General features: G+C 38.5%; 1 protein-coding gene across 7 annotated transcripts in view; it reads left to right on the top strand.

Annotated features, from left to right (window-relative positions):
• The window catches only part of NRXN3 (neurexin 3), a gene marked incomplete at both ends in the record, with an annotated part of 923,636 nt that overhangs the window by 657,851 nt on the left and 238,761 nt on the right, over positions 1 to 27,024 (top strand). For all 7 annotated transcript variants that reach the window (XM_082282834.1, XM_082282836.1, XM_082282835.1 and 4 more), the window contains one exon: positions 21,197 to 21,378. In XM_082282834.1, the coding sequence (XP_082138960.1) occupies positions 21,197 to 21,378 (182 nt within the window). The remainder of the gene's footprint in view (positions 1 to 21,196; positions 21,379 to 27,024) is intronic.

The raw sequence follows: 27,024 nt of genomic DNA on the forward strand, positions 1-27,024 counted from the left end.
GGCAGCCTCACCTGGGAGAGCCAGGAGTGAAAACAATTCAAAGGTGAACTTAGTTCTCAGCTCTAGAAATTCATGACTCAGTAGCAGCAGTGTTGGAGGCAGTGTAGTTAAAACCTGTGTGGCTTCTCCCAGTGATAAATCTGCCAAGCAGATGTCCTTATTCAGAGCCACGTCAACCGAGAAAATTTCAGCAGTTTTAAATGTGCTAGCAAAGAAAGACCTTTAAAATCTCAGCAATGTGCCCTTGTGTGCTCTGCATCCCTTAGAAGCAGTCGGTTGATGAGTTTTTTTGTATCCACTTGCACAGGTACTTTTATTGTGTTTTATTACATTAACGAACTATTAAAAACAAAGGGCACACTTATATAGAAATATATGCATAAAAACTCTTCAAGCACACTTCTAGACTGATGTGTAGTGAATAGTAAGGCACCATAGAGAAAAGACAGCATTAAGAAATATTGAAATTACAGAATAAATCAACATCCACCTGTCAGAAGAACAAATTATAATGATCTTTAGTGGTATGGGTCACGTTTCATGATGACTTTCGTCTTTTCTGTCTTCTCTGGATAAGACAGCCTGGTTCACTTAATGTGATTAAAGTTCCCTAGATGATGCATCAAAGTTGTGAAGGCTCTTTTTGTCTCTGGTTACAGAATGGGTAGCTGCCTTTCTATGGTATTTGTCATGTTGCTTATTGGTGTAAGGAAAGGGGATGAGGATTTGGAATTAAAGCAAAAGCATTATCTGATAGGGCAGTTCAGTGAAAATCAACAGATTACCCTTAGGGGGTTTATTGTGGGTAAACAGTCAATCATAATGTAATGCAGTGTTTATTAATATTGTTTATTTAGTTGCCCTTTGTTTTCAGCCTGAGTAATCAAGCTTTGTTCCATCAACTTTTCTCTAAGCACCCTGTATAGACAGAAGGGGAGAGTGAGACTGTGAAACTCATCCAGCATCCCAGAACAAACCAGCAGCAAGCCCAGGAAAATGTTCATGCACCAAATTCCTTATGTATCATAGTTCCTTAGGAGGCAGCCATCCCAGCTTGCCCCTTCAGAGTGTGTATGTGTCTGTATGTTGAAGAGCTACGAGATAATGTTGCAGGAGGAATTGATTAGGAGTAATTTGCCGGGGGAAGGGAGCTGTATTGTGAGCTGTCAGCAAGTAATGAAGCAAGGATGCCAATTGACAGGTGGACCAAAGCATTTTCAGTAGGAGGGAGGAGGAAATCGGTTTGAAGATGCAATTGCTCTAATTGAGGCTGTGAAGAGATAAATGAGGAAAGTTTGCAACAGCTGGAGACTGCTCTGAAGGAAAACTTTGAGGGTTTGTTATCTTCTCAGGAGGTCTTTTAGTCATCATGATGATGCCTCTGGCAGACATCAGCAGGGAGGGAAAAAAAGCAATGAGACTAAAGCCAAAGTCAAACAAAAGCCCCCAGGTAAAAGGTCCCAGACATATGGTGGGAAAATAAAGAAATAAATATTGCTGGTGATTGCTGGTTCTTTGAACTGCCACTTGAAAAGAACTTTAAGTACATGTGTGAACAGTGCTGGTTACAAGCTCTGTGTAAAAATTTCAGTCATTATACAGCAGTCTCTATTGGTCACCAGAAACAGTAGTGCTGTACCTGGGGTTTTGGGGCCCATGTGCACTTCTGGAAGACAGTTTTCTTATGTGTCCACTAGAAATGCATGTAGAAAATCTGATTGGGTGCTTAGGCACTATGGCTTTGAAGTGACGATGATTATTTGAAGGCCTTCACAACTAGGAGGGGAAAAAAAAGTGTGGAGAGAGCTCATCTTCATTAGTGCTATGGCAGTGTTCAGTCAAAGGTTGGACTTGATCATCTTGGAAGTCTTTTCCAACCTTAATGGTTCTGTGGTCACTATTAATTTCTTGTTGCCCTTGATATTCAGCTGACTGCTTTGTTTCTTCTCTTTTTTTTCCCTTCCACTGTCATTGTGTTACTCCTAGCTGTTCCTTTTTGCTGCCACTTGAAAAGTTTATCTCCTTTTGCACTATAGGAATCTTTGAAACACGCTCCTTACATAAGCTGTGTGTAGAGTACATAGCTTTTTTTTCCATTTCCTCAGTCAGTCCTTTTAGATGTGGATAATTTAGACGGGAACAGAAAGGGATGAGGTTAGCCAATACTTGCATCTGTTTTTCCTTTCAAATTGCAAATAGATTGATATATTGAGTTTAATTCAGAAAAATACATGCATTTAAGATGTCTGTGCTTCATCATTATTGACACATATGCTGTTGTTGACTGGCTTATTTGTACAGTGGTGGCAGGCAAAATACCCCCATTACATCAGAATCCCCTTGGGCTGGTGCTGAACAAACAAATCACTAAATTTTATTCCTGTACTGTAGATACAGGATGTATCTGTATGTCAGGATCTCCTGTAATGTCCAACTGGATGCAAGTGAATTTACTAAGGAACAGAAGGAATAGAAAAGGAATAATGGTAACTGCAGTATTAGGGTTGTGTGCCTGGGAGCAAAAATAATTTTATTTCAGAATGCTGGATCGGTTTTCTTTTTAAACAGAAATACTTTTCCTTAACTTGTGTTGCAGTAGTCTCTAGAGATTCTAATCAATGGCTGACCTTAAGTGGTATACATGTGTAACTAGGAACTTCCAGATACTTTTCTTTCTGATTAAATGCTATTTGACTTACCCATCATTTCATAATTCACTTCTCATGGGTCTTGTTGAAGATAAATGTTATAGAAGAAGATCTGGAGGGGAAAACATTGCAATTATTTTCTTTTCTGCATACAAAGGGTAGCCTGGAAGGAGAAATAAACATGAGCACAGTAATCTATGATGCTAATGTTGCCGAAGAAGTAAAACCAAGTTTTGCAGTTTAATTGAAGGAAACAACTTCGTTAGCCTTTCCCCTTCTAACAAAAAGGGTGATAGCAATATGTTTGCAGTAAGAAAGCACGCTGAAATTCAGTATCTTGATTTATGTAGTACTTAGTGATGGGAATCTCCACATCTGAAAGTGAGAGCTGAGCAACAGTGGAAATCTATGTTTTCCTGCAAAATTGTTAAGCAAAATGCTGGCATGTTGTTAAAATTGCAGGGTTGGGGGAGGGCTCTTGTGTTTTTGTTAGTTGGGTAAGCATGCGTAATTACTGCTGTCATAAGAGTCTCATGTGAGATTATTGGAATTTATATTTATTCTTTTTTATGCTGGTATTTTATAAGTATGTTTACTTTGATTCCTTTTTTCCTACAAGATTGATCCTAAGTGGTGTGAGGAAAAAATCTGGTACTTTTCTACCCACCAAAGAGCTTTTTTTTTTTTTTTTTTTTTTAATGTTGCAATGGAAAATGAATGTAGTGTATCTGCAAATATGGTGAAAAATAGTTAACTGTCCTAGATAGTTAATAGTTATTTATTCATGAGATACCAGCTCCTTTTACCGGTGGCTGACAGATCTGCCATTTACCTGGTTCTTGCTGAGTCAATACAGAATTGTATGCAGACCATAGTTCTTATGATGCCTGAGCTCAGTGTGGTTGTCGTTGCTCAGTGTCTGGATTGGCTGGTCTTTGATGAGTGGGCAAGTAATGTTATTTTGTTATCTGCTAGCACGCGGTCTCTCTTCTTTTCCCTGTAAGGCATTATTTATACCCTCTCCTTGATGCAGTTCAGCTGTAGATACACCAAGGGAAATGAACTTGCACAGGACAGCCTTAAATTCCCTCATCACATATAGCCTAACTTGACCTAACTCAGAAGAGAGGATTGTGCACCTTTTACACTCTTTGGTTTCTAGTTTTTTTCCACTGGATGGTCTAGCTGCTATATAAGCCCTAGCAAGTCTTCTATTTCCTTTTGCTCTACCATGACAGTAACTGGTTGCTGATAGACTATGCGTAATGCCAAAATAACTGGACAGAAATGTCTATGATTCTGCTCTGACTGTGTGTGGTTTAAATCTAGTCTGGCAGTGTTATAGGAGGATTGCCATGAAAAAGAAAGATCCATCCCATCTACTCATGGAATACGTTGTCACAGAAATGTGTGAGCGGTGGAGGGAGTTCTGATACATTCTGTAACAAGTGGAAAACTTCACTGGTAGTGATTTCAGTTTTCCAATGATTGGTTTTCCCCATTATTTCCCCAATACAATATGTTACAGAAGGTATTATATTTGAATATGAATTAATTTGCAAGCAGATACTGCCTTGAAGTACTGCAGTGAGCATGATTTCTTTTATAACTAAATGTACTTGAATTAAATCGCTGACCTGAGATGAATTGCTCAGATTTACGCTTGTTGCAAGGTTAGAATGACATTCTCTTTTGCTTCTGTTTGTGACCTTACTGTTCTGTTGTGGCAATTATTGTCAGTTTATCAATTCAGCATTTTTTGACTTATGGGAGAATCAAATGGAGAGAATAAAAGCAAGAGGCTGTTGTTTAAATATAAATAACTTTGAGGATTAGCGAAAGTGACATGGAAACTCATTGGATATAAAAATAAATTAATGTAAAAATGTGTAAAGTACTTCAAAGTCCTGTATGAAAGCCACCTTTCAAAATAACCTGTGAATCTTTGAACAAAGGAAAATGAGCCCATGGAACAGCCTGCACCTCTGAGACCACTGAAAAAAAATGGGCTTTTCCTGGAACTTGCTTTCTGTTCTTTGCACACTTTCCAATTTATTAGTACTGAAGGGAAGATGTAACTGTCAGAATCACATGTTGGAAGGACTTCTCTGAAGAAACTGCAGCTCTCATAGGCTTTATGAGTATCTTATAGCAGCATTCACTTATGGAAAGGCCGAAAGAATTCTTTAGTAATCTTATTCTCTAGAACAAAAGAGTGGAATTAGGAGTTGGATTTGGAGCAGAATACCTAAATCAGAATATCTGACCTATAGCTCCAAGTATATGACATGAGGGGGCCCACTCAACTTTGCTAAAATGAAGAAAATATCAGATTAGTGAACTGTGAGTCCAGACCCTTTCCTCAATAAGGAAAACACTTTTCTGGATTTTCAGGAAAATGGGTCATTATGATACATGTACCACTGGTCATACTTGATGTATTCATGAAACAGACAATCATATAACTCAGGAGCAGGTCCTTTTCTTTCATGAACTAAATGGAACAGGAACTTCTCTTTATGTTTTCAGACTCTGAAATAGATGAAGGAATGCTTGCAGGCCCTGAGACTGAGTTTTCACAAGGGCAGATCTATTTTTAACAGGAATCCTGAGGACAGCATATGTGAAGAGAGGAAATCCTTTCTAAGATAGAAGAAATATTAAGATCCAAGAGCCTACATTGCACTGTGGCACTCTGATCCTCAATAAATACAGTGAGAAATTGTGAGATACTCAGAGAGAAAATAGGTGGGAAAAACAAAACCAAACAAAACAGTCAAAATGTTATTAATGACTGGAGAAAAAAAAATGTAAATGCCATGTCTGCTAGAGAATTACAGAGTAGTTAGCCTAACACCAGTTCCTGGGAAGATTACTGAGCAAATTTTCCTAGAAGCTACCGGCAAGCACACAAAGGATGAAAAGCTAATTTGAAATAGCCCACATGTATTTACTGTGGGCTAATTATGCTTGGTCAAAGTCATTGCCCTCTGCAATGAGACTGGCTCTATGAATAACAGGGGGTGCAGGAGGTATTGTCTACCTTCACTTCTACAAAGGCTTTGATACTGTCTCCTGCAGTATCCCTATGTAACCTTGGAGATATGGGTTAGGTAGGTGGGAAGTTGGCTTGACTTGCTGGTTGAAAGGGCTGTGCTCAATGGCATGGAGTTGATCAGGCAGCTTATGACTACTGATGCCCCTCAGGGATTGATGCTGATGCCAGTATTGTTTAATGTGTGTGCTGATCAAACTGAGTGTGCTCCCAGCAAGTTTGCAAATTATCAAACTGGGGACAGCCGGTGATGAGCTGCAATTCAGAGGGACCTCTCAGAGGTTGGAGAAATGGGGTCATCATGACGAATCTTATGAAATTTGACAAAAGAAAGTGCCAAGGCATGTAGGATGCAGAATTCCTGTGCAAAAGGGGCAACCGGGTGTGTTCCAACTGAATGGAAGAAGGCAACTGCATAGAAAAGGTGTTTAACTATTTGAATTAGAGCCAGCAGTGTGTCCTTGTTTGCAGAGCCAGTGACGTAGTGATCTACCTTAGCAAGAATGCAGTCAGCTAGCCAAGGGAATGCTTTCCTACCTTGAAGTCAGTTGTGAGACTACATCTGGAGTACTGCATTCAAGTTTGGGCTTCACTTGGCAGAAGGCCACCAAGGTGGTAAAGATGCTGGAAAATGCAAGAGAACATGGTTTGTTGAACCCTAAGGGGAGAGAGGGCAGAAAAACTGTGGTTGTCTTTAATTACCAGACTAGGAGTTTATAGATAGGACGCATCTTGGAGATCCACAGAAATAGCATGAGAAGAAACGGGCATAAGGTGGAATGTGGGATATTGTAACTTATAAAGTAGGATAGTAAAATACTGCAACTGGTTGCCAATGAAGAAGTTGTTGAGTGTCATTTCTTTGAAGTATTCAAAACTGAACGGAAGTAGTTCCTAAGTAATCTGCTCTCATTGACCTTGCTTTGAGTTGGAGGAGAGGGGAAACTAAATGATCTCTACATGTTCCTTCCCATTATCCCATGCTTTTTTGTTTCTAAGCATTTGAGGTAAGAAGGTCCACGTGTTCCCTGTTTTCTGTGGGAGTATAGACCTGATGGAACAGTGCTTGCCAGTTCAGGTTCATGCAAGGTGCTGGATTGGAAATTACTTTTTATCCATAATTTACTGGTTTTTATATTGCATTCAGAAGGAGGCTTACAAAAGATCAAAGATAAATGATCAAAAGTTTGAATAACTAGGGTTTATAAAAATTTTGTCTTTCTGTCTCACCTGACAAAGAAGTCAGGAGGTAAGTGATTATGTACTACTTGCATGTCTCTCTAGCTGTCACCTGTGGAGTTCTGTAGGATGCGAGTGCTGCAGTTTGAGGAGGAATGAGTGACCCTTAACGGAGGGCTTAAGAGGCATTCCAGGCCTGGAGATGAAAGGATGAGGAGCAAATCCTCTGTATTATTGAAGCGTGTGAAAGGCATGAAAGAGCTAGAGGTAAATCAATAGTTTGCATTTACAGCATGGGAGAGAAAGAAAAGATAGACTGGGATTTATATTTCCCCCCCTCCCCAACCTGCTTTAGTGGGGGAAAACCTGAACTTTATATATATATATATGTTCTGAACTTATATATATATATACAATATATATATATACACACTGAACTTTATATAGAATTCTATGTCTTTGGCACCCTGAAAGATGTACCTGAAAGAAACTCTTCCCTATGTTGTCTCCCAAATAAATGATGTAGTAATTAAATGCTTTATTGGGAATGAAGCTGGCAATTCACAATAAAGTAGTAGACACAGAAGCAAAAAGTACTGAGGTTTAGTGCTTACACACTTGAAATATGAGTGAAGAAATATTTATCAATCTTAATCAAAATTTCTCAGTGGGAGAAAAGGTTAAGAGGACATGGCTTACCCATTTTTAGCTGTTTCTTCAGCTTTATTAACTTAGCTTATCTTTCTAGAACTTAACAATACCCATTAAATACCATATGGTTCACTCACTGCTCTAGGAAGTCCATTCTACATGTCTAGATAGGTGTTTTGTAGCAGCTGTCACTGGTCTACCTTAACATTGTGCAGCGATGTGGTGCATTATCCTCTAATATAATGATAGATTAATTTCAAAGGCAAGCAAGTTAAATTTCTCCTATTAGTTTTGTAGGCCCCCTTCAAGAACAGAACATTTCAGGGCATTTAAGATCAAATACTGTACAGAGGTGCAAAACTGTGGTGTTAAAGCATAATTTAAAATGTGTAAAAAATGGTAATATCCTTGTCTGTAATGATATTATGGATATTATTTGTAATATTCATAAGAACTTATTGCTTCTCTGCCTGAAGTCACCTAATGCTTTCAAAATGAAGTGTAGGGAAATCACTGCTGTCATTAGATCGATGTGATCAGCCCACAGACCTTTCATTATCCTCACTTGTGTGACACATGCTATTGCTTTGTGCAGCTGAAGGCCACAGACTCAGGGCCTCTTAGGTGATGATGTATTTTAGTCAAGATTGTAACTGCTGTATTTCTCAGAATACAATAGTGATGAAAAAACTTTTAGAGAGTGGCTGGAACACCAAGTCATGAGACTTACTGCTAGCCTCTGCCAGAGGCGAGAAGTGCTGAACTGCCTCATGCAATACACGTCTGACGCTGATGTGTTCATCACAGCAGTTGGAATATCTCAGTCTACAAGTACTGTTGAGACTGTGGTTCTGTGTGCCTGTATCATCCTGCCTTATCCTTCTGGATAAGGTCCAGGTGCTCCTTTGACACTGAATCTCATGGCAGGAGCTGTTGCTGTGTGTAACTGTAAGATAGAGGCCAGTCTAGGGTGGTGTGAAAACTGTGATGCTGAGGTGCTTTCTAGTGAAATGATAAGAAGGGACTACGGTGGATGGCTTTTGTGGTTAAACTTCACCTTTTGCCATGAAGGAAGGGTAGCCAGGCATGGGAGATTACATGTCTCCCTTGAGCAATATTACATTTGTAATGTAATACAATGGGATAGCAGAGGATGCCGGGAAAGAACTGATACCAAAGACAAAGCAAACTGGCTGAGGGGAATGAAGTCCCAGGTCAAGGTGAGCAAGTTATTCAGAACCACTCTGCTTTTTCTCTCCCCTGCTGACTTTCTTCAGATACAGCTGTTCTGGAATGATCACAATCAGTATATCAAAATAAACGCTTTATAGAGTAAGGTAAAAGGAGTTGCTGGCAAGACTGTAAATCCTCTCATTGAACAAATGATAACTCTGCTCAAGAGCCCTTTTGTCCTGGGAGTGTGGGAAGGATATAAATTCTCTGAAAGTATCTGTCAGTCGGAGTTGCTCTGCATTCATCATGCCAGCCCTCTGCATCATTCATGAATGTCATAAGACACTAAAGAATTGTCACTTCATGGTGAGAATGATTAAACAACCATTACACTTGTCTTTTACTCTGGCATGGTACTTTTAACAGATTGCCTGTATAAAGTTTGCATATGTCCATCTATCCTAGTGGTGGATGTCCTTTCATGGTGGCAAGAAAAAGAGGTAATAGCAAGAAAAGCTGCATATCATTTACAGAATAGTTTGTATGCCCTATTACTAGCTCTGGATACCTACTGTTTTTATATTCCCTCTATGTGACCTTAGGGAAGGTTAGAGAGCCTTGGGAATGGTGAGCTTCTGTAAATGCATTTCTTCTCATCACTGACCTTCCAGTACTTGTGAGGGACAATGTCATATTTGAGGTGAGGTCAAAAAGCTCAGAACTCCGAGTTTCTTTCCTTGATAGACCAAAATGTGCCCCATTTAGTTATAGACGACTAGGCTGTGTCTACAATATCAGCATAAGAGTTGGTTTTCAGAATGAAATTTAGTATCAAGGACCTGAGACCTATACTGCGGGCATTTTGCTTCTGAAGTGTTACTTTGGACTAGCTCTGGTCTGGTACTATAGACTAGTATCTTGTTAAAAGCTGGATTGCATCTTCCAGTTTAGTTTTAAACTAAACTGGAAGATTTTAAGGCGTCAAGCATGTGTGCTGTGAGACTGCTCTGATGAGGACCAAAACATGGCTAGTGATGATAGATCAAGAAGTTTATTTCAGAATCATACTAAAATGCTAACAGCCAGCAAAAGGTTAGATGCCTGAAAACCTGCTTCTTTTTCCAAACTCTGCTGCTAATTTAGCATATGAGAGTTGGTAAAACTCTTACCTTCTGAGGTTTTAATGAATACCCAGTAGCTGATACTTCTGGCCCAATATTTTTTAGCTGTCAAGACTGAAAATTTAGGTTTGGTCTCTTGCAGGGAAGACAGTAAATGTAAACTATATTTTCTCTTTTGGTATCTATGATTAAGGAAATGTGAGCAGGTATGTAAGTAAGAGTGAAGGATTGCCTACAGTTAAAACAAGAAAAACCTTGTAGACTCAGACTGGTTGTGCAAAGTGCTATGCTACTTAAACCTGAAGTGACTAAATGGCGCTGAGAGAAGAGAAGTTGTCTTTGCAGTTTTGTTTTGTTTTTGCTTTGTGTTTGGTGTGGGTTTTTTTGTTTGTGTTTTGGGGAATTTTGTTGGTTGGTTGGTTTTCATAGTTTTGGGGTTTTTGTTTGTTTGGGTTTTTGTTTTGTTTTCATCTTTTTGTGAGGGAATTTGTTTTAATGGAATAAAGTGTAGCTTAAGGATAAACACTAGAAAGAGATTCTTTAGAGGAGAGTTGACTGGGCTGAGATCAATAGTAGCATTTTGGCCTTCATCTTGAGAGGTATCTAGGCCATTTTGTTACCATTCAGATTCTGTAAACCTGTACTGAGCTAACATTCCTGCTCTTCCTCCAAGCCCCAAGTGAGCTATGAATCCTGCTGTGCTTCTTCTTGCTAACAGCAGTCTCTGTATTCAGCTCCTCTGGCATGCTGCCTTCTGGGCTTCTCAAAGGACATCCTGTCTGTGTGCTCTTTTATCAACAAATACCAAGAAACAAGACATTGCATCCTGATGCCACCTGCTCTTTGGCAGCAGCATGCAACTAAGAAATGGTTCCATCTACCTTTTCTGAATTTAGTCACAGTTGCACCTTATGAAGTAATGGAGTCTCTTTGTAGGTGGTGGATAACTTTTTCTGAAAAGGGTCACAGTTTTCCAGGCACTTTTACCCAGCAAATTTCATATTTCAGTTGTGTTTGTAGTTTCTTCTGTCTCTTCTTCTAGTGCATAGTGGTTTTAACCCTTTTGTTTTCTATTTTGGTATCAGTACTGTGGGGGGGTTGGGGGGTTTGGGGTTTTTTTTTTTGCAAAATGTTTTTCATACTCTGTAATGCCTAGGAAAAAAAAAATACCTGGAGGAATTGTCCCTGTGGACTTTTCCTAGATTGATAACTGTCATCTGGCTGCATAAAGCTGTGGGGGCTGAATTTGATGACACAACTGGTCTCTTTACTGAAAGAAATTACTTAAGGATTGAGGGTGGTGGTATGATAGAAGTCTGCAAGGCAAATTTGACACAGAGGATAGATATAGGGACAGAGTACTGTGCCTTACAGGACAAAAACTAGGGAGCATGTAATCTATTTAGCAAGAGCAAGTATGAAAAAGATGATTCTTCACACAAAAAGGGGATCCTTTTTCACTCAGGCTGGAAGTGACATCAGGAAATCTCTAGTCCAAACCCTTGCTTGGAGCAAGGTCAGCTGTGAGGTCAGATCAGGTTGCTTGGGGTTTTATGTAGTCATATCTTGAAAACCTCCACACTCAGAAACTCTAAAATCTATTTGGGCAACCTTTTTGCATGTCTTTCCTTGTGAGGAGAAAGCTCTTTCCTGCTGTAGAGTCAGATTCTCTTACTTCAAAGTACAGCAGTTGCATCCTACTCCTCAGCTGTGCACCACTGTGAAGAGCCTGCCTTTGGCTTCTCAAGAACCTCCTTGCAGGTGCTGTGAAACTGCCCTTAGGTCCCCTTGAAGCTGTGTCATCTCCAAGCTGATAAAGCCTGAATCTGTTGGCATTTCCTCATGAGGCAGGCACTTCATCCACCCAACTGCCTTTGTGGCACTTCAGTGAATGTGCTCCAGTTTGTCAATCCAAAATCAGATGCATTATTCTAGATGCAGTCTAACAACCACTGAGTAAAGGGGAATAATCATCTATTAACAGCCCCAGGTCCTGTTAGCAGAATGCAAGATGCTGTAGGCTGCCTCTGCTGATAGGGCCCACAGCTGGCTAATGTTTAACTTGCTACATCAATGGCAGATTTGTTTGAGTCATTGCTAAGCGTTTGTAAGACATTGTGAATGCAAAACTTTTAAATGTATTCAAAGAGAGACTGGATAAGTACTTGAAAAATAGATCTCTTTGGGATTACTGTATAAACAAACCACATGAGGCCGAGTTAATTGATGAAAAGGCTCGTGGTCTGAGTGCATACTTAAAGGAAATAGGCTTGATCTACTCTTAGTTTTCCATGTGTATCCACTTAGGATCAATGCTGAAGACATGACAGCGATTGTTGTCTGAACAATCATGTTGTTATAATGGAAATTAAAGTATTGCTGAAATATTTTCTGTGTTGCAATCTTTTATGTTTAAGCTGGTGTGCCTATGGTCATCTTGCATCTGTTTTAGTCAGCAGCTAATCCCTAAATTCCTTCTGAGATGATAAACATACCCAACATGCCCCATGGAAAATTCATATTTGGAAAAAAACTTCAATCTTCCTGGTATCCCAGATTTAGAGGAATTCATATTTCAAGCATAAATTATCTTGGACCTTCAAGTAGTTCTAGAAACACTCCCTGGCTCTCCTTCTTTTCCTCTTCCAATCTTTTTAATGCAGTGCAACTAATAAGAAGTAGCATACTGTCTGATCCAATTGTTGGCTGATGCACACATACTGGGAGGAAAGTGACTTGTATTAATTTGCTGTCATTAAAGAAGACAAACACAGAAAGCAGGCGTTATCCGAATTGCTGCTTCCGTTTTGTGTTAGTCTTGCAGCTTTTATAGCTCCTCCTCCTTTTTATATAGATGCTCCTTCATATTTTAAAGTGTGAAAGGAATTTCAGTTTCATGTCAAACAATGTCTGATTTTTTGAGATAAATGTGGTGTTCAATTTCAGTCTCGGAGAATTTGTCAAGGAAGAGTGAGCATCCTAAAGGAAGTAGAGCTAGTTCATAAGAACTCTAAGCACAGAAGCTTGCTTTTCTTTTTTTCTTTTTTGAGGATTAGACTGGAAGCTTTGCATTTTTCAGGGTTTTAAGTTTTCTTTATTCTTAGGCAATTTAAAGCTCTTGATAAATAAAAGGATGTTTCAGCAGTTGTATCATAGAAAGCATTAGGCCTGTCTTTCCTTCCTCCCAGGAAGGATCCTGTGATGGAATGGTCAAGTGACCCAGATGATGATGGTGATTAGATCCTGTAACCTTTTCAACCCCCATCTCCTTTTTTTCAATCAAGCAGGTGTTTGTATTTATAGACCTTTTAAACTCAGGTGTGGAAGACACAGCAACGGAGTCACAGAGATGTACAAGTGCCAGAGAGGATCTTTAGGTGAAGGAGGAGTAAGACACTTCATCCTGATTGATGATACTCAGTTTTGATGACACTTAAATTTCTTAATGTGTGTGATTGAGTGGCAGTAACTCACAAGATGTCCCTGGGATAGCCTGATATTGCAGATCATTCATATAATGTAAGAACATTGGTGTATATGCTTGAAGGCAGGGGATGTGTCAATGGCTAGCTTGGTTTTGATTCCTGAGATATAATTAATTCTTTTGTCTAAGAACTTTTTTTATTTGGTGTGATGTATAGTGAGATAGGAAGAAGAGGAGTAAAAGAGGGATTAGGATAACAATGTAATTGAAGTTTAGGATTGAGGGCAACAAGATGATAGCTTATAAGGGGAGAAGGAAGAATAGCTGTTGTCAAGACTGATGCCTTGGTAAATATGAAAGGGCAGAAGGAATGGGACAATTCTCTCTTGGTCTTTTTTATTCTCCATTATTAATTTGTTTAGTAATGGTAGCTGGAAGTGCTATCATGCATCTAATATAACTGTGAAGCAAAGAAGCTGTATTACGCTGAATGCGATGCATTTAGTGGACAAGACCCACAGGAGTAACTTTGCAGGAGCTGGGAATTGAAAACACCTCTTAGGTCATCTCTAGGCAATATAGATGTTTCAGCATACCTAGAATTGACCCAGTTGAAGTGATTTCAAGTAATGAAGAGTCAGCTAAATCATCCATGCTCTTTGAGAGGATATTGCAAAGCTAGGTGAAAACTTTGCCTATTTTCATCATTATTGTTGTTAAGGCATATGGACACGGTTTCCTTTCTTTGACTGTCCTCAAAACATGCTTTTGTCATTCTCTCACTCTTTTTACTCCTAAGAAATTAATTTAATGGAAATTTGGAGTAGTACAGCATATGTGTAGTCTATTTGAGATGGCCAGAATGAGTTAAGTATTAAAAACAACTTTCAGAAGCTTCATTTTTCACTCAGCCAATGTTCATCCTTTTGGCAGTGTATAGGTTTCAACTGATGTGTTTTATTGTTTGCATTGTGATGTTATAAACTTTTGGGGAGCAATAGATGTCATTTGAAAGTCATAGTTCTCTTTTCTGGTTTATGCATGTGTTGTTTGCTTTAACTCCCTTTTAGAGCTGGTGGTCAAAGCATGGATTGTTTTTTCTCGAGTGTAGCAAGTATAAATAAATAAGATGCTGAACTGTGTGGCCAAGTAAAGGCCTGAAGAACTACACTACAGTTGTTTCTCTGACTGGAAATAGAGTGGTCAAATATGGAGTCTACCTTAAGCTGCAAACATATGGCCAGGAACCTTAATTTTGGGGGCAGAGATCAAATCAGTCTGATCAGATTTCTGGGAAAACTTCCAATCTATGTTATTAGAGTTTTCTATTAGAATAGAAATCAGTCGCAGCAGCTCTTCCTTGTTGCTTTGTTCATCTCCACTTGCGAGGGTTGAATAGCTCTCTATATACCGTGTTTATTGGAACTGCTTTTTTATTGCATGACCAAATTATGATGTTTCCTGCAGCAGCAAATTTTGTCCCCTTACTTAGTTTCTGCAGCTGTTTGCCTGATCTCTTCTCACTTGCTTTCGTGCCAGTATTCTAACCTGCATTCCTTTTACATGCATTTTCTGGTGATGGAAATAGTAAATGAACTGCCTAGTCCAGGTACAGTAAGATAAGGGTCATCCTTATTTTTTCTTGATGTAAATTTGGAAAAAGCTCTACCTTTTCTTATTAAGATTTTGTGGGATTTTTTTGAATGTCTATGTATACTATCAGGTCTCCATTATTTAGTTATGCCTTCAGAGGGCTGATGATTAAAGGGCTGCTAATTACAGGTGTTACCAAGGTTTCTTTCATGATGTGAAATGGCTCTTGATTTGCTCATGTAACCTATGGTCATGCACAATATGTTATTGATTTCATCCTTTGACAACATTGCTTCTTGAAAATTACCTAAATTTCAGTTTCCTGCCAAGAAGAGCAAAATGCCATCATCATGAATTTTCCTGTAGTTGAACTGATAGCTTCTTGTTAAATAGCAGAAGGTTATGATTATTAATAAACATGTTAGGACCTTTACATCAGCATATGAAATACTCTACGAGACTCATCTGAACTACTGGACTAAGCAGAATAAAATATAAATAAAGTTTCCACTCCTTTTACAAAAATGTTAAGTAAAATAATATCTATATTTGTTATGGTTTAGAAATGGCATTCCTCAATTTAGTTCATGGCATTCTATACCACTTATGTCATGCTCAAATCTTACGCCTCCCAGCTGTACATATATAAACACAAGCACAGATACCATTTCCATAGTCAATGGCTCTCCCTCCAAGATTTCTGTTAAGGTCATTTAGTCCATGTGGGTTCTATCCATCCTAGACATCTTCCAGGGCAGGAGGGCTGGTGTGCTGTTGGCTGGTTGCCAGCTGCATCACGAGCTCATGACTGGTGTAACTGAAGCAGTCCATCCTCATTGTCTGTGGTACTTATGGCATACAGTAGCAACATCATTCAGCAACCGGTATTATAAAATTCAACATTACAGACTGTTCTCACATAAAAATCGAATTCCATTGAGGTACACATTGCATTTCCCTGTTCCTCTGAAATACCCCTCAAGTACATCCAAGTCCCTGAGGAAAATCAATCTCACAGATAGATTTGCCTTTGCTTGACTCAGGACTAATCCAAACTGTCTTCCCTAGCACCTTTCTCATGTGTGCAGAGACTTCATCCCCTTCTGATTTGTGGAGGTTATGACTGGGCAGGGCCAGCTCAATTGGTAGAGCTTCTGGTATTCACTAAACAGGTGGCTTTCACTAAATGTAGATCCCAATCTTTGAGGGTCCCACCACCCATTGATTTCAATATGATTTTTTAACAGTCCTTTTTACTGTTCAATTTTCCCAGAGGCTGGTGCCAGATGGGGAATATGATGCACTCACTCAATATTGTGCTCTCTGGCCCAGGTGTCTACAAGGTTATTTTTGAAATTAGTCCCATTGTCAGACTCAGTTCTTTCTAGGGTGCTGTGCTGCTGCAGGACTTGATTTTCAAGCCACAAGATGGTGATCCAGACACCATCGCTCACCTGTGGCGTGAGGCACAGGGTGTGTCTCCAGAGCTCATCTCAGAAGGTGCCACAGCATTCTCCTTGCAAATATTCTGTCACTTTATCAGGGTCCTATAGTTGTTCAGGGGTGAACTTCCAACTCACTGGAGTAGAAAAGGCCTTTAAAAAGTGGCCCATGCCCTCCAACATTCCATGCCGCTCATGACTATCCATCCTTGGGGCAAATTTTTGAAAGGTACTCAAGTAACTATTGTAGCTTTTGAATTGGCCCGGGTTCTTCATAATTTGCATCCTAAAGGTACTTTTTGGTTGTAAAAATATGAACTGTAGCATCTACACTATGCTAAACATATACTCTCCCAGTACAGAGTTGCTGCAGGTAACCCTTCAGTGTATAAGCATTGTGTTACCTACCAAATGCTGGATTTTCTTGGCCACAGGGAAATGAGTGTGTGTGCTGTGCTGTAGCTGAGGCAAACCAGGCTTTTGATGGCTTAGTAGATGCAAAGAGAGAATTTGCAGTCAATTTTTTAATGTGGGGAAATTCACAGGCGCGTGGGGCGCAGAAGTTTTAATTCATGCAAAAGTAACAGACTTGCTTACTACTACTCTACTTTTACTTTACTATTTTACTTTCCTACTTTACTTTGCTGCAGTTGTACTATGTTGATTGAAGGAAACTGTTCCTTAAAATAGGTTTTTGAAGTCTTTGGGCAATGATGAATTAAAATGACAGGCGGTAGTGCCAACTTAAACTAAATGCTTCTTAAAACACCTCATTTGTAGGCTTTATTTGCTATGGCTTATAACCTTGGTTATGACTTGTCTGTTAGGAGTTTTCTGTGAGGAGTCTTTGCCTCAAACTATTTTATTTTGACTGAAGATTAATAATATAACATCTCTATTCATGAATACAACTAGCAAATACATAATTTACCTACTCTAGATATGCAGACTACATTGTCACATATGTTGTAACATTCCCATCTTTGATGTTTAAATCTCTAAACACCGATGATATAAGTTAGAAGTTACGTAATTTCTGGGAGAAGTCAACTGCCAGTCTGCCACACTGTTTTGTGAGTTTATAAGCTTTGTATACGCTAAACATGTAATGGTGTCTTAGTAGCTTAAATCTGTAGGGAGTGTTTCCTCTCTATATATGTCTTCAGTTTTCTGAGCTCCCAGTGCTGGCCAACTTGCTGCATGCAACATGTAGAGTAGCTGAAAATATTCTACTTCAGTTTGTTTTTATGTGTTGCTACAGTAAATCTGGCCCAGGGCACTGTGAGAGTGAGATTGCTCACAAAACTGACTGGGGAAATAATTTTGTGTTGCTTGTATCCTTGATTTTATTATTCTTTTTTTTGCATGGTACTGGTTGAATTTAGTGTTATATAGTTGAAGTGGTGAAACACTGTAACAACAATACATTGTATAACAATGCAATTAATCAGTCCTTCAGACTTTTCTATTGTTAGGGCACAGTTGGTGTTGTATTTATTAAAGGAGTTACATAACTAAACCTTGAACAGTGAGAAAAAACTAAATATAAGAGTGTAGTCTACCGTCTGTCTTGAATAGAAAGTGTCTTGGAAAAAAAAATGTGTTCTTGTCTAATAAAGAAGTGTGTAACAGAGCTTAGGTACAAGAAGATTTCAAGATTAACAGACTTGCATCTTACCAGCTTTTTTTAAAATTAGAATTCTTTGGTTAATTATTCTACAATTCTCTGCCACACCACAAAGAAAGGATAATTGTTGATTTAAGATCAGAAGGGACTGCTAGTGGTAAACTGGTCTAGCCTGCTCACTCACACCAGCTTAAAGCAAGTCCAATCAGATAGAGGTGTCCAGGCCTTGTCAAGTTCTGGTGAAGCTGAAATCTCCTTTCCTGAAGTCTAGGGTTATAATTTGCTTGTTCAAATCTCTTGAACTTTATAAACTCATGGTAGCTGCAGGCAAATAGAAGTATTTAAGTCAAGTGTGTTTGTGTTGCATGGCTGGGGTTTTTTGCTACTTTTTACGTGATTGCAATGTGAAACTAACTCTTGTTATACTTCCACTTGATGCATCTTATGTTTCCAGACTGGAACGACTATTTTATTCATAATTTGGGGAAAAAATTATACTGTCACAATGTTAATATGCATCTCTTTCCAAACACGTCAATGGATAGCCTGTATGTCCTCAAAAAGTTGGTGAAGGGAAGGGACATTGATGTATCCAACAAATTGTTGTGTACATCAGCTACACACAGATAAAGCAAGTGGCCCGTCTCTTATTAAACAGGTATTTCTGACCTGGGAAATAAGGAAACAAGTATTGGCCAATCAGACTTCTGCTTACAGGTCTGTTTGGCTTAGTGCAGCTCTGGTTGTTGTATCTGAATTTTCTTTCAAGAGCTCAATGCCTTGCCAGAATATATGACTGCAGAATGCATCACAGTAAACCCCTGCCATATTTAAGGTAAAGCTGGAAGCCTGTGGATCAGCTGAACTCCAGAACTGAGTTGACATTCCCGGCTGAACCAAAGTACTACATGTCTTCATGAAGCATTATGTGGAGCCATCTCACAGAAAACTGAAATAAAACCCAGCAGAGGCAGGTTTAGACTGTGTTATTTCTTTGTGTTTCTGATCCTTACCTTAGGAACCTTGGTACCTCAGTACAGAATACTGAATATTGTCAGGTTAGGCTTAGAAGCAAAATCTATGCTCTGTGAGGAGAAAATAAGATCTGTTTAAGTAGTTAAGTCTCATGAAAGGCCTGTGAGGACATAATTGGTTCTAATTGGCTCTCATTGGAGGACTGACATGGTCCACCTGCAGCCAAATGGTTCTTAGAGAGGTAAAGAAATAATCTGCCTTCATAAAGAATGAAGAACTCACCTCCAAGCTTGTCTTTGCTGCTGAAAGGCCTGATAACCAGTACAAAGAAAAGGAGGAGAGCTTTCAAGTCAAGTGAGAGTAATTTTGGGAAGTGGGTTTTAATTTGTGAAACCATCAACAATGAGTAAATCTAGTTTTGCTTATAACATTGCTGTGCCTAGTTTTAGTCTGTAGTGCAAAGACACACGGAAGTTATAGAACAAACTGATAAACTGAAGGCGTATATTTGTAGTGTAGTTTTAGGGGGGCTGTTGTTATGCCTGTGCATGGGGGCAGGACATGGATAATTCACTACCTGGTCATCTCCAACTGTCTAACCATAAGGTTCCAGATAGAGCTGGGGATGTTTAAACAAATGGACAAACAAAACCTCTTTCTACACATCTTAAAATAGTCATGCACCCTCTATCTGGAGTTTAAAGCTGAATGAGGAGACTGAGTCTATAAAATTATTCTTTCTATAAAATTATTTCTATAAAATTATAGACTATAGTCTATAAAATTATTCTTTCTGAAACAGAAAAAGTGTATGTTCACAGTTCCAGAATGCCAGAATGTGCTCTTTTGGTAATTCAGAATTATGACTGAAATTTCCTTTTAACCCTGATTTCGAACACATTTGTCTGAATTTACTGAGGGCATGTTCTGTTGGATGTGCATAGGCCTGGAAGGGAAGAAGAAAACATGATTCATTTTCACTCTGTCATTGAGTCAGCTGTTCACAAATCATTTCATTTCTCTGTGGCTGAGTTTTTGATGTCTGTTTTGGTAATGTGTTCTGAGATGTCAGAGGAAGCCTCTTTAGCAAGGGAGAAGTGTATCAATTATTTCTACTAATATGCAGCATTCATTTGGAATTCAGGTCATAAAGAGCTTCAGTGACGCTGCAGCTTTGTAGGCAAGTGTAGAAATTACCCTTATATGATCCCACCTGTTTCTGTATCTAACTACATTTACTCTGCACAAGGTTGCGTGATACATGTTGCTGATTGGTATGGTGCAAAAAAAAAAAAAAATCCTCAGCTGTACTTTCACTCGGATTAGAAAATGTACCCAGTAATTGCCTGTACTTTCTACATCTATTTTATCCTTGTTTCAGTAACAGAAGCTGGCTGTTTTTGCTTACTGTTCTGTAACCATTGTAATGGTGCTCAGAAAAATGAGGTGCAGTAAGTGACTGAAACATGGAGGAGTGTTGTTCCTGGCCTGCCTGTAGATTTGGACGAGACAGGAATTTTAGATATACTTTCCAAGAAGCTCGGGGGCTGATTTTATAACTGCTGAGTTATAAAATCTTGCTCCTAACTTGGAGTGTTGAGTACAAGTCAGAATGTGAGTTCCAAACTCTTTTGCTTCTCAGCTTCCTCATCTGCGGCAATATTTCCTCACTTGTGTTACTGCCTTCCTCAGCTCAGATGGCCCTCACGAATGTGGGAGGACAGTGTTCAGCATGGGAGAAGTTTGGTGTCGTCCTTAAAAACAAGGGCAAGGAACAAATTCCCAGGCTCAGTGGTGACAAGACAAATGGTGCTGGAAATATGTGGACTAGATATCAAAAAATCTCATGAAGTGTTAATAAAATTGTAGTCTCCTACTATGCATTGAATAGTCTTTAGCTGAAGGCAAGTCCAACCTCATGGATAAATGCTAAATATTTCCTTTGAATCACCTTATAAGATTGAATCCCATGCTTTTGAAATGGGAGTGGCTTGTGGTTTTCTCCCCGGAACGGCAGTGTCCAATCCAACCTTGTCTTGGGTATTAGCACTAATGAAATCATTCATTCTTTACAAACTGTCTTGATAATTCTTGATAAACTCTTCACTTATCTTTGTCTTAAATGCTGCCTGTCTTTATTTAGGAACTAATAATGCACTTCATCAGGCCTGGCCAGCAGAACACATTGATTTCACCCCTGTAACTAATGAAAGCATGTGCTTGCTTAAGTTGTTCCTCTTGGAAGTCATAGCATTGCCACTAGACTTGGCAAAACTAATATGTTTTTCTTTGGTTTTTTATCTTGTAGCTGGTGCCACATATATATTTGGGAAGAGTGGGGGTCTCATCCTGTACACCTGGCCAGCTAATGACAGACCAAGCACAAGGACAGACCGTCTTGCTGTGGGCTTCAGCACAACAGTGAAGGATGGCATTCTTGTCCGGATTGACAGTGCCCCTGGGCTCGGTGATTTTCTGCAGCTGCACATAGTGAGTATAGACAGGCCCATGTCTCTCCCATACCTGGGTTTCTCTTAACTGGATATGCATTTGAAGAAAACTGTTACTCTAAAATACCATGTGTCGTGTTCTGTACTTTGTGTCTTCAATTCCCATCAGATTAAACTGCTTATAGTAGTTCTTTAGGGTTTTATAGAGTTGCTGAATGGGATGCACAGAGAATTAAGTCTTGATGCCGAAAGAAACTGGGGAGGGAAGAAACAAACAAAACAAAACTCAAAAGCTGTATGTGATTCAATTGTAGGATTTATTCAAAAAGTGGAGAAACATTTTTTATCAGTGGTAATCTACTGAGCCATATGCACAGTCCTGAATACAGCTGAATCTATGGTGAAGTATTACTATTCTCGGAAGACAAAGACTAAAAGGGAGTGATAAGGTGTTAGTTTTTTTTCTCACAAAGAAAGTTAAGTGAGAACTGAACAGATCCTCAAACTGATATAGCTTGCTTTAGCAGGGTAGTTCAAAAGAATAAGAATTTGATGTTAGCACAACATAGCTTTGCAAGAAGAAAATAGACCTTTTTGTGAGAACTTGAGCGAAGGGGGTTTTAGGAGAGTTGAATTACTTGAGAAAATGAGAACACTAGAACTGGAAACTTTTAGACTTTGTTACTTTATGTGATCCTTTGGGAGGAGAAGAGCTTGTTTGCTTTGTTTTCTTCTGACAAATAGCCAAGAGGTTTACTAGAGGTAGAGGCTGGTCATGTTACTTGATGTTCAGATTATTTCCAATGTATTATGCATTAATTCATAGTGGAAAGGCAACTGGGCCATTTGCAAATTTTGAATGAGCTGGGGATTTGTTGACATTTCATGGAATCTTGAAGATATAAGTTAACAGGAGAAATGCCAGGGGCCAAAACAGACCTAATGTGAATGATGGAGGGCCTTAATCTGCTGCAGGAGTTTGCCATGTTCCGAATCATGTTGAAGCACTGGATATATTGCAGGGTGGTTTTGAAATGACCAGAAACAAGGTTCTAGTACTCATCATCAGTATTTTAAGTGGTTTTTGCTTTGAATCCTGTTGTAACATTCAGATTCATTGGAATGGGGTAGATATGGCTTGAGCCATTCTACTGTCAGCCATTCTGGTTTTTCTCTTCTGTGACATATCCAAATATTTAGTTGGTTTTGTGCTGGAATGAAAATGAGATCAAATCCTGGCTTTTTTTTTTTTTTTTTAAATATATATAAAAACAGGCTTTCTTCCTTTCTTAAAAACAGAACAAAAAGAACCCCAAAAGACTGTAAAAGTGAGCAGTGCTAAGCCTAATTGGTTGGAGCTCTGTGACTCAGATTAAGCATATGTGACTGGACATGTCTGAGCAAGGCGGTGTATATTCTTCAGGTGTTATAATATAGTAAAATGCTATCAGTTATCTGGAAAACACTGTTCTTGCATGTGAGGAGAGGTGCAGAGACATGAATTTGTTAAGGTTGTAGGAAAAGTCTAAGATGGATCATGTTGCTCTTGGATACCTAATGGGATGTTATAGAGAAAATGAAAGTCAGGCTCTTCTTTGTAGTAGTCAGTGGAAGGAAGAGGGAAAATGGACACAAGTACCAACAAAAGAAAATTTAGTTCTGCATTAAGATAAGAACTTGCACAATGACTCTTTTCAGCATTAATGATGAAGGCACATAGTTTTTCTCTATAGCTTGGTCTCAAATATCTACCTTTCTCTACCATTAATTGAACATTTTAATGACTGATTTTGTTTTAATTATAAAAAAAATTGTTGAATAGATTGAAACAAAGGAATTGAACCTGAGACGTAAGCATTCATTATGAAATAATAGCAAAAGAAAATCATTGCTTTCTCTTTCCGATCAGTTTTGGAAAAGAAAATAATGTAAGTTTTTCAGCTTCTTCCCCATTTTTTTTTTTTTTCAAGCTTCTCTGTATGGCATGGTGCTAGTTTCAGGTTATTTCAGGTATCTAAATAAAATCTACGAATTTGGTTGATATTATTGCTAAAAGTTCTGTTGAATGCTTCCTGTGTACTTTGGGCAATTTTATCCCTGAAGCTATTCACTAGCAGTAAATATGGAACTAGTTCAGCTTTAATTTCTTTTGTTCTTTTGTGGTCAGGATGGATTAGGAGGATTTTCCAGTCATTCACGAGGAGCAAAGGCATGCTGCTGTGCTCTTCTGGAGATGGTATTACTGTTCATCATATATATCACTGACTCTATCTAGCTGTCAAATAAAGAATGTGGTCTGGGGCTCATGCTGTTACATGCAATAGAAAAGTCGAAGAGGAACTTTTAAAGTGTTATTGGCTTCTTGAATATCTGTAAGAGTTTGTTATATCTGGTTTATGGTTCAAAGTAATAGAAGTGAGCTTACATCAGGATTATTTTGGAAAAAATTGAAATCTGAAGTTAAAGGTGCATCTTGAAATGACACTTAAAATGCAAGACTATTTAGGATCTCTTAGCAAATTGCATGCAAGGTTTCCATGAGACCAAGATCTTTTGTAACTGTCTGAGAACTACCACATGCTTGTGCTGTCATAATCAAAGACTTTGTCCATATTCTTTTCCTCAAAACCTTCCATTAGGCCATTTTCAATTGTCCAGGGAAACAAGGCAGCATGGGTCAAATTGTAGTAGAAATATGGGATAAATAGATTTTTAAATCAGAGCTATGAAAACAGATCAAATTGATTATAAAATAAGCTTTGAAAACCCAAATATTTAGACCATAAAGCAAAGTATAAGAGAAAGAGAAAACACTAATTTTAATGTAATTTATTTTATATGTATTTAGCAACTTGACTTTTTCAGGTGCAATTATATTTAATAATAATAGTAATAATAAAAATGAGAGGGATTTTCCTGGGTTAGTATTGGGGATACTTGTTTCCCTGGAGCCTTTTTAGATATTCCACTCACAGACTCTTTTGGGTGCTATTTGCTGGATGCTGACCTCCTCACATTTCCCTGGGTGTTCTATTGGTGATAAAAGGTGACAAAAGGCACCTGATGATCACTGTTTTCTAATGTGCATCGCTAAATGAAAATCTAATCCAAAATTAATAGTAATGGCTATGGTTTATCAAGATCTGATTCTATTTTAAAGTTTGTAAAAGTTGCCCATATTCTTCTAAGGAGACCTTTTAATAGTTTGCCTGCTTTTTGAATATCATGTATGTTCTGTAGTGTCCATTGTGATCTTTCTATTTGTAAGGTTTGAAGTCAGAGAAGATACTTTGTTTTGAAGTTACATATTTGCCTGTTTAATTTACAGTTGTTCTGTTAGAATTCATTTTTTAATTATGAGTCTTTCAGATATTGCAGAAATTTATTGACTAAGATGTCTGTTTTATATGACAAAAAATTACAGCCTCTGAAACTATTTTCTCTCCTGACTTACAATGAAGTATGAAGTGGCAGCCCTGCAAAAATGGGTAGCATACCATCCAGATCGATGTATATGAAGCATGAAGTGTTTGTGTGAACAGACTGTAGCACATGGAATGAGAGAGTTGCTAGAGCATCAGATCCCTTCTTATGATATTTTTTTGTTTTCCTGACAATTCATTCAAACCTATACGAGGAAATTGTCTTCCACAATGGGTACTGAAAAAGACTGCAGCATGTCTTGAGATGTGGGTTGAATGCTTCTGTGTGTTCATTCACCTTGCACTACTACACTTTCTTTTTGTGCTTTACCACATACAATACATAGAAATGAAATGGGGAGAGAAACAGCCGCAGGTGATGATGGTGTCATTCTTGTGGTAACTGTGGAGAGAGAAATCATTTATGTGTGCTGCTGGTTTAGTCTGCATTCTTTCATTTTGTCCTGTATGGTAATCTGCCATCAAGCCTCTGGACCTTCAGAATTGTGTTGTGGAACTGTTCCAGTTTCTGAATTTCTCACAAGAAGGAATTTAGGTTTGGGCAAAAGTGTTAGTGATTTTGGGAGGAGTTTTGCTTAAGTAGACTCAGGCTAGTGGGGATCTGTCATTTAGCACCAGGCTACCACTGAATGCTACAGAATTTTACATAGCCCATTCTGATTTTTAAGCAAAAGCATAGGAAAAAGTAAGTCTTCCCTGAGTTAGAGATGGAATTGCTAAATGAGAATGAGTATAAATGGAAGAAAATCAATGTATACATTCAGCCATTTATTTTGAAATCGTAATTTCAAATCATAATTTTCAGTTATACTATGATTGGCCCAAGTCTGTGGATTTTACAGTTGTAAAACCAATTCTGGCTCCTTTCTATGAAGTCTCCCTTCAAAACTGCGGTGGCATGTTATCTGAGCAGATACAGAAGAAGCAGAAGATTTAGAATCAGGAGAAGGATAGACCCAGGGTTGTCCTTATAACCAGAGGGTATATGATGAACTGAATAACTTCAGGGCTACTCTGAGATAATAAATGGAGGCAAAATGAAATAGGAGTTTGTGTTTTGCTTTTCTAAAACCAAAATCTCTTTGATGCAAAATATTTCAGCATTTCCTAGGCTGTATACAGACTGAGCACTAACAGGGTTACATTTTTATGTCTAAGAAAGTAGAAAGAACAGGGTTTCCTTAAGATTAACTTGCACTATTTTGTAGGCAGTATATCAGCAGAGGCTGTAGACCGTGAAAAAAAGTGAGTGATCTGCTCCAATATCCTATCTTGTGTTTTGCTCTATTTTTAGCTGCCTTTATTGGTGTTACAGTTTTCTTTTAGGGTGATTCACCATGTTAGACTGCCTTTTTTGTTCTTGTGTAGAACTCTTAGTTTGTTCAAGTTTAATTTTTGTGAATATAAATAATTTTATCTACCCTATCTTGACTGTGTTTACATTGGTATCTATTCAGAATAGTGCTTTTACTCTTGCCTTTCCTGGATTTCAAGCAGTGTAGAGCAAGTCTGTGAGTTTGATACAGTTCTTGGAGAATACCAGAAGTGGTTAAGTAGTTTTCAGTTCCAAAGTGTTTAATGCCCATCATGCCTCATTTCCTTCATAAATCAGCAAAGAACTGTGTACATTCCTCCTAATTTAAATTATACAAATTATGAGCCCCTACAGATTGGTATAGAACACATATCCAGTCAGAGATGTTCTATAGTGAAACAACCAGTGGATCAACAAAAGGTGAAATGTGACAAAGGCTTCATTGTTGAAGCAAGAAATTATTTACAGAATGGCTAAGTACAGGAGACAACATCTTGTATAAAACATTTAGCTGAGGAAGTGAACAACTAGCGAATGAGAATGACTAGACTGCCTGCTGGTGAGGGGAGAAAATTAGATTGAGCTTTCAAGCAAAAGGATTATATTGTCTAGATCCTTAGAAGGTCGAAAAGAACAAACTGTCTACAGACATTTTTTACGAAGACAAATCTAGCAACAGTCCTGAGGGAGTGCTCTGCAGGTCTCCTGTGATTATTAACATATAGAAACTGTCTGAATGTAGCTTTCTGCTAGGAGTAAATTCTCTGGCAGAGACTCCTGAATGTACTGTCTTTAATAGGTCCCACCTGGGAATTAACATATGCTTGAAGGCTTGAAACCATGACTGCTAACCTCCTAGCCAAGATGGAAAATGGACCAAATGAGGGACTGGAAAAACTGTTGTGATGTTAGTGTATGAAGAGTCACT

The sequence above is a fragment of the Coloeus monedula genome (genome assembly GCF_965178545.1).
Source record: "Coloeus monedula genome assembly, chromosome: 6".
In the NCBI taxonomy this organism is placed as follows: Eukaryota; Metazoa; Chordata; class Aves; order Passeriformes; family Corvidae; genus Coloeus; species Coloeus monedula.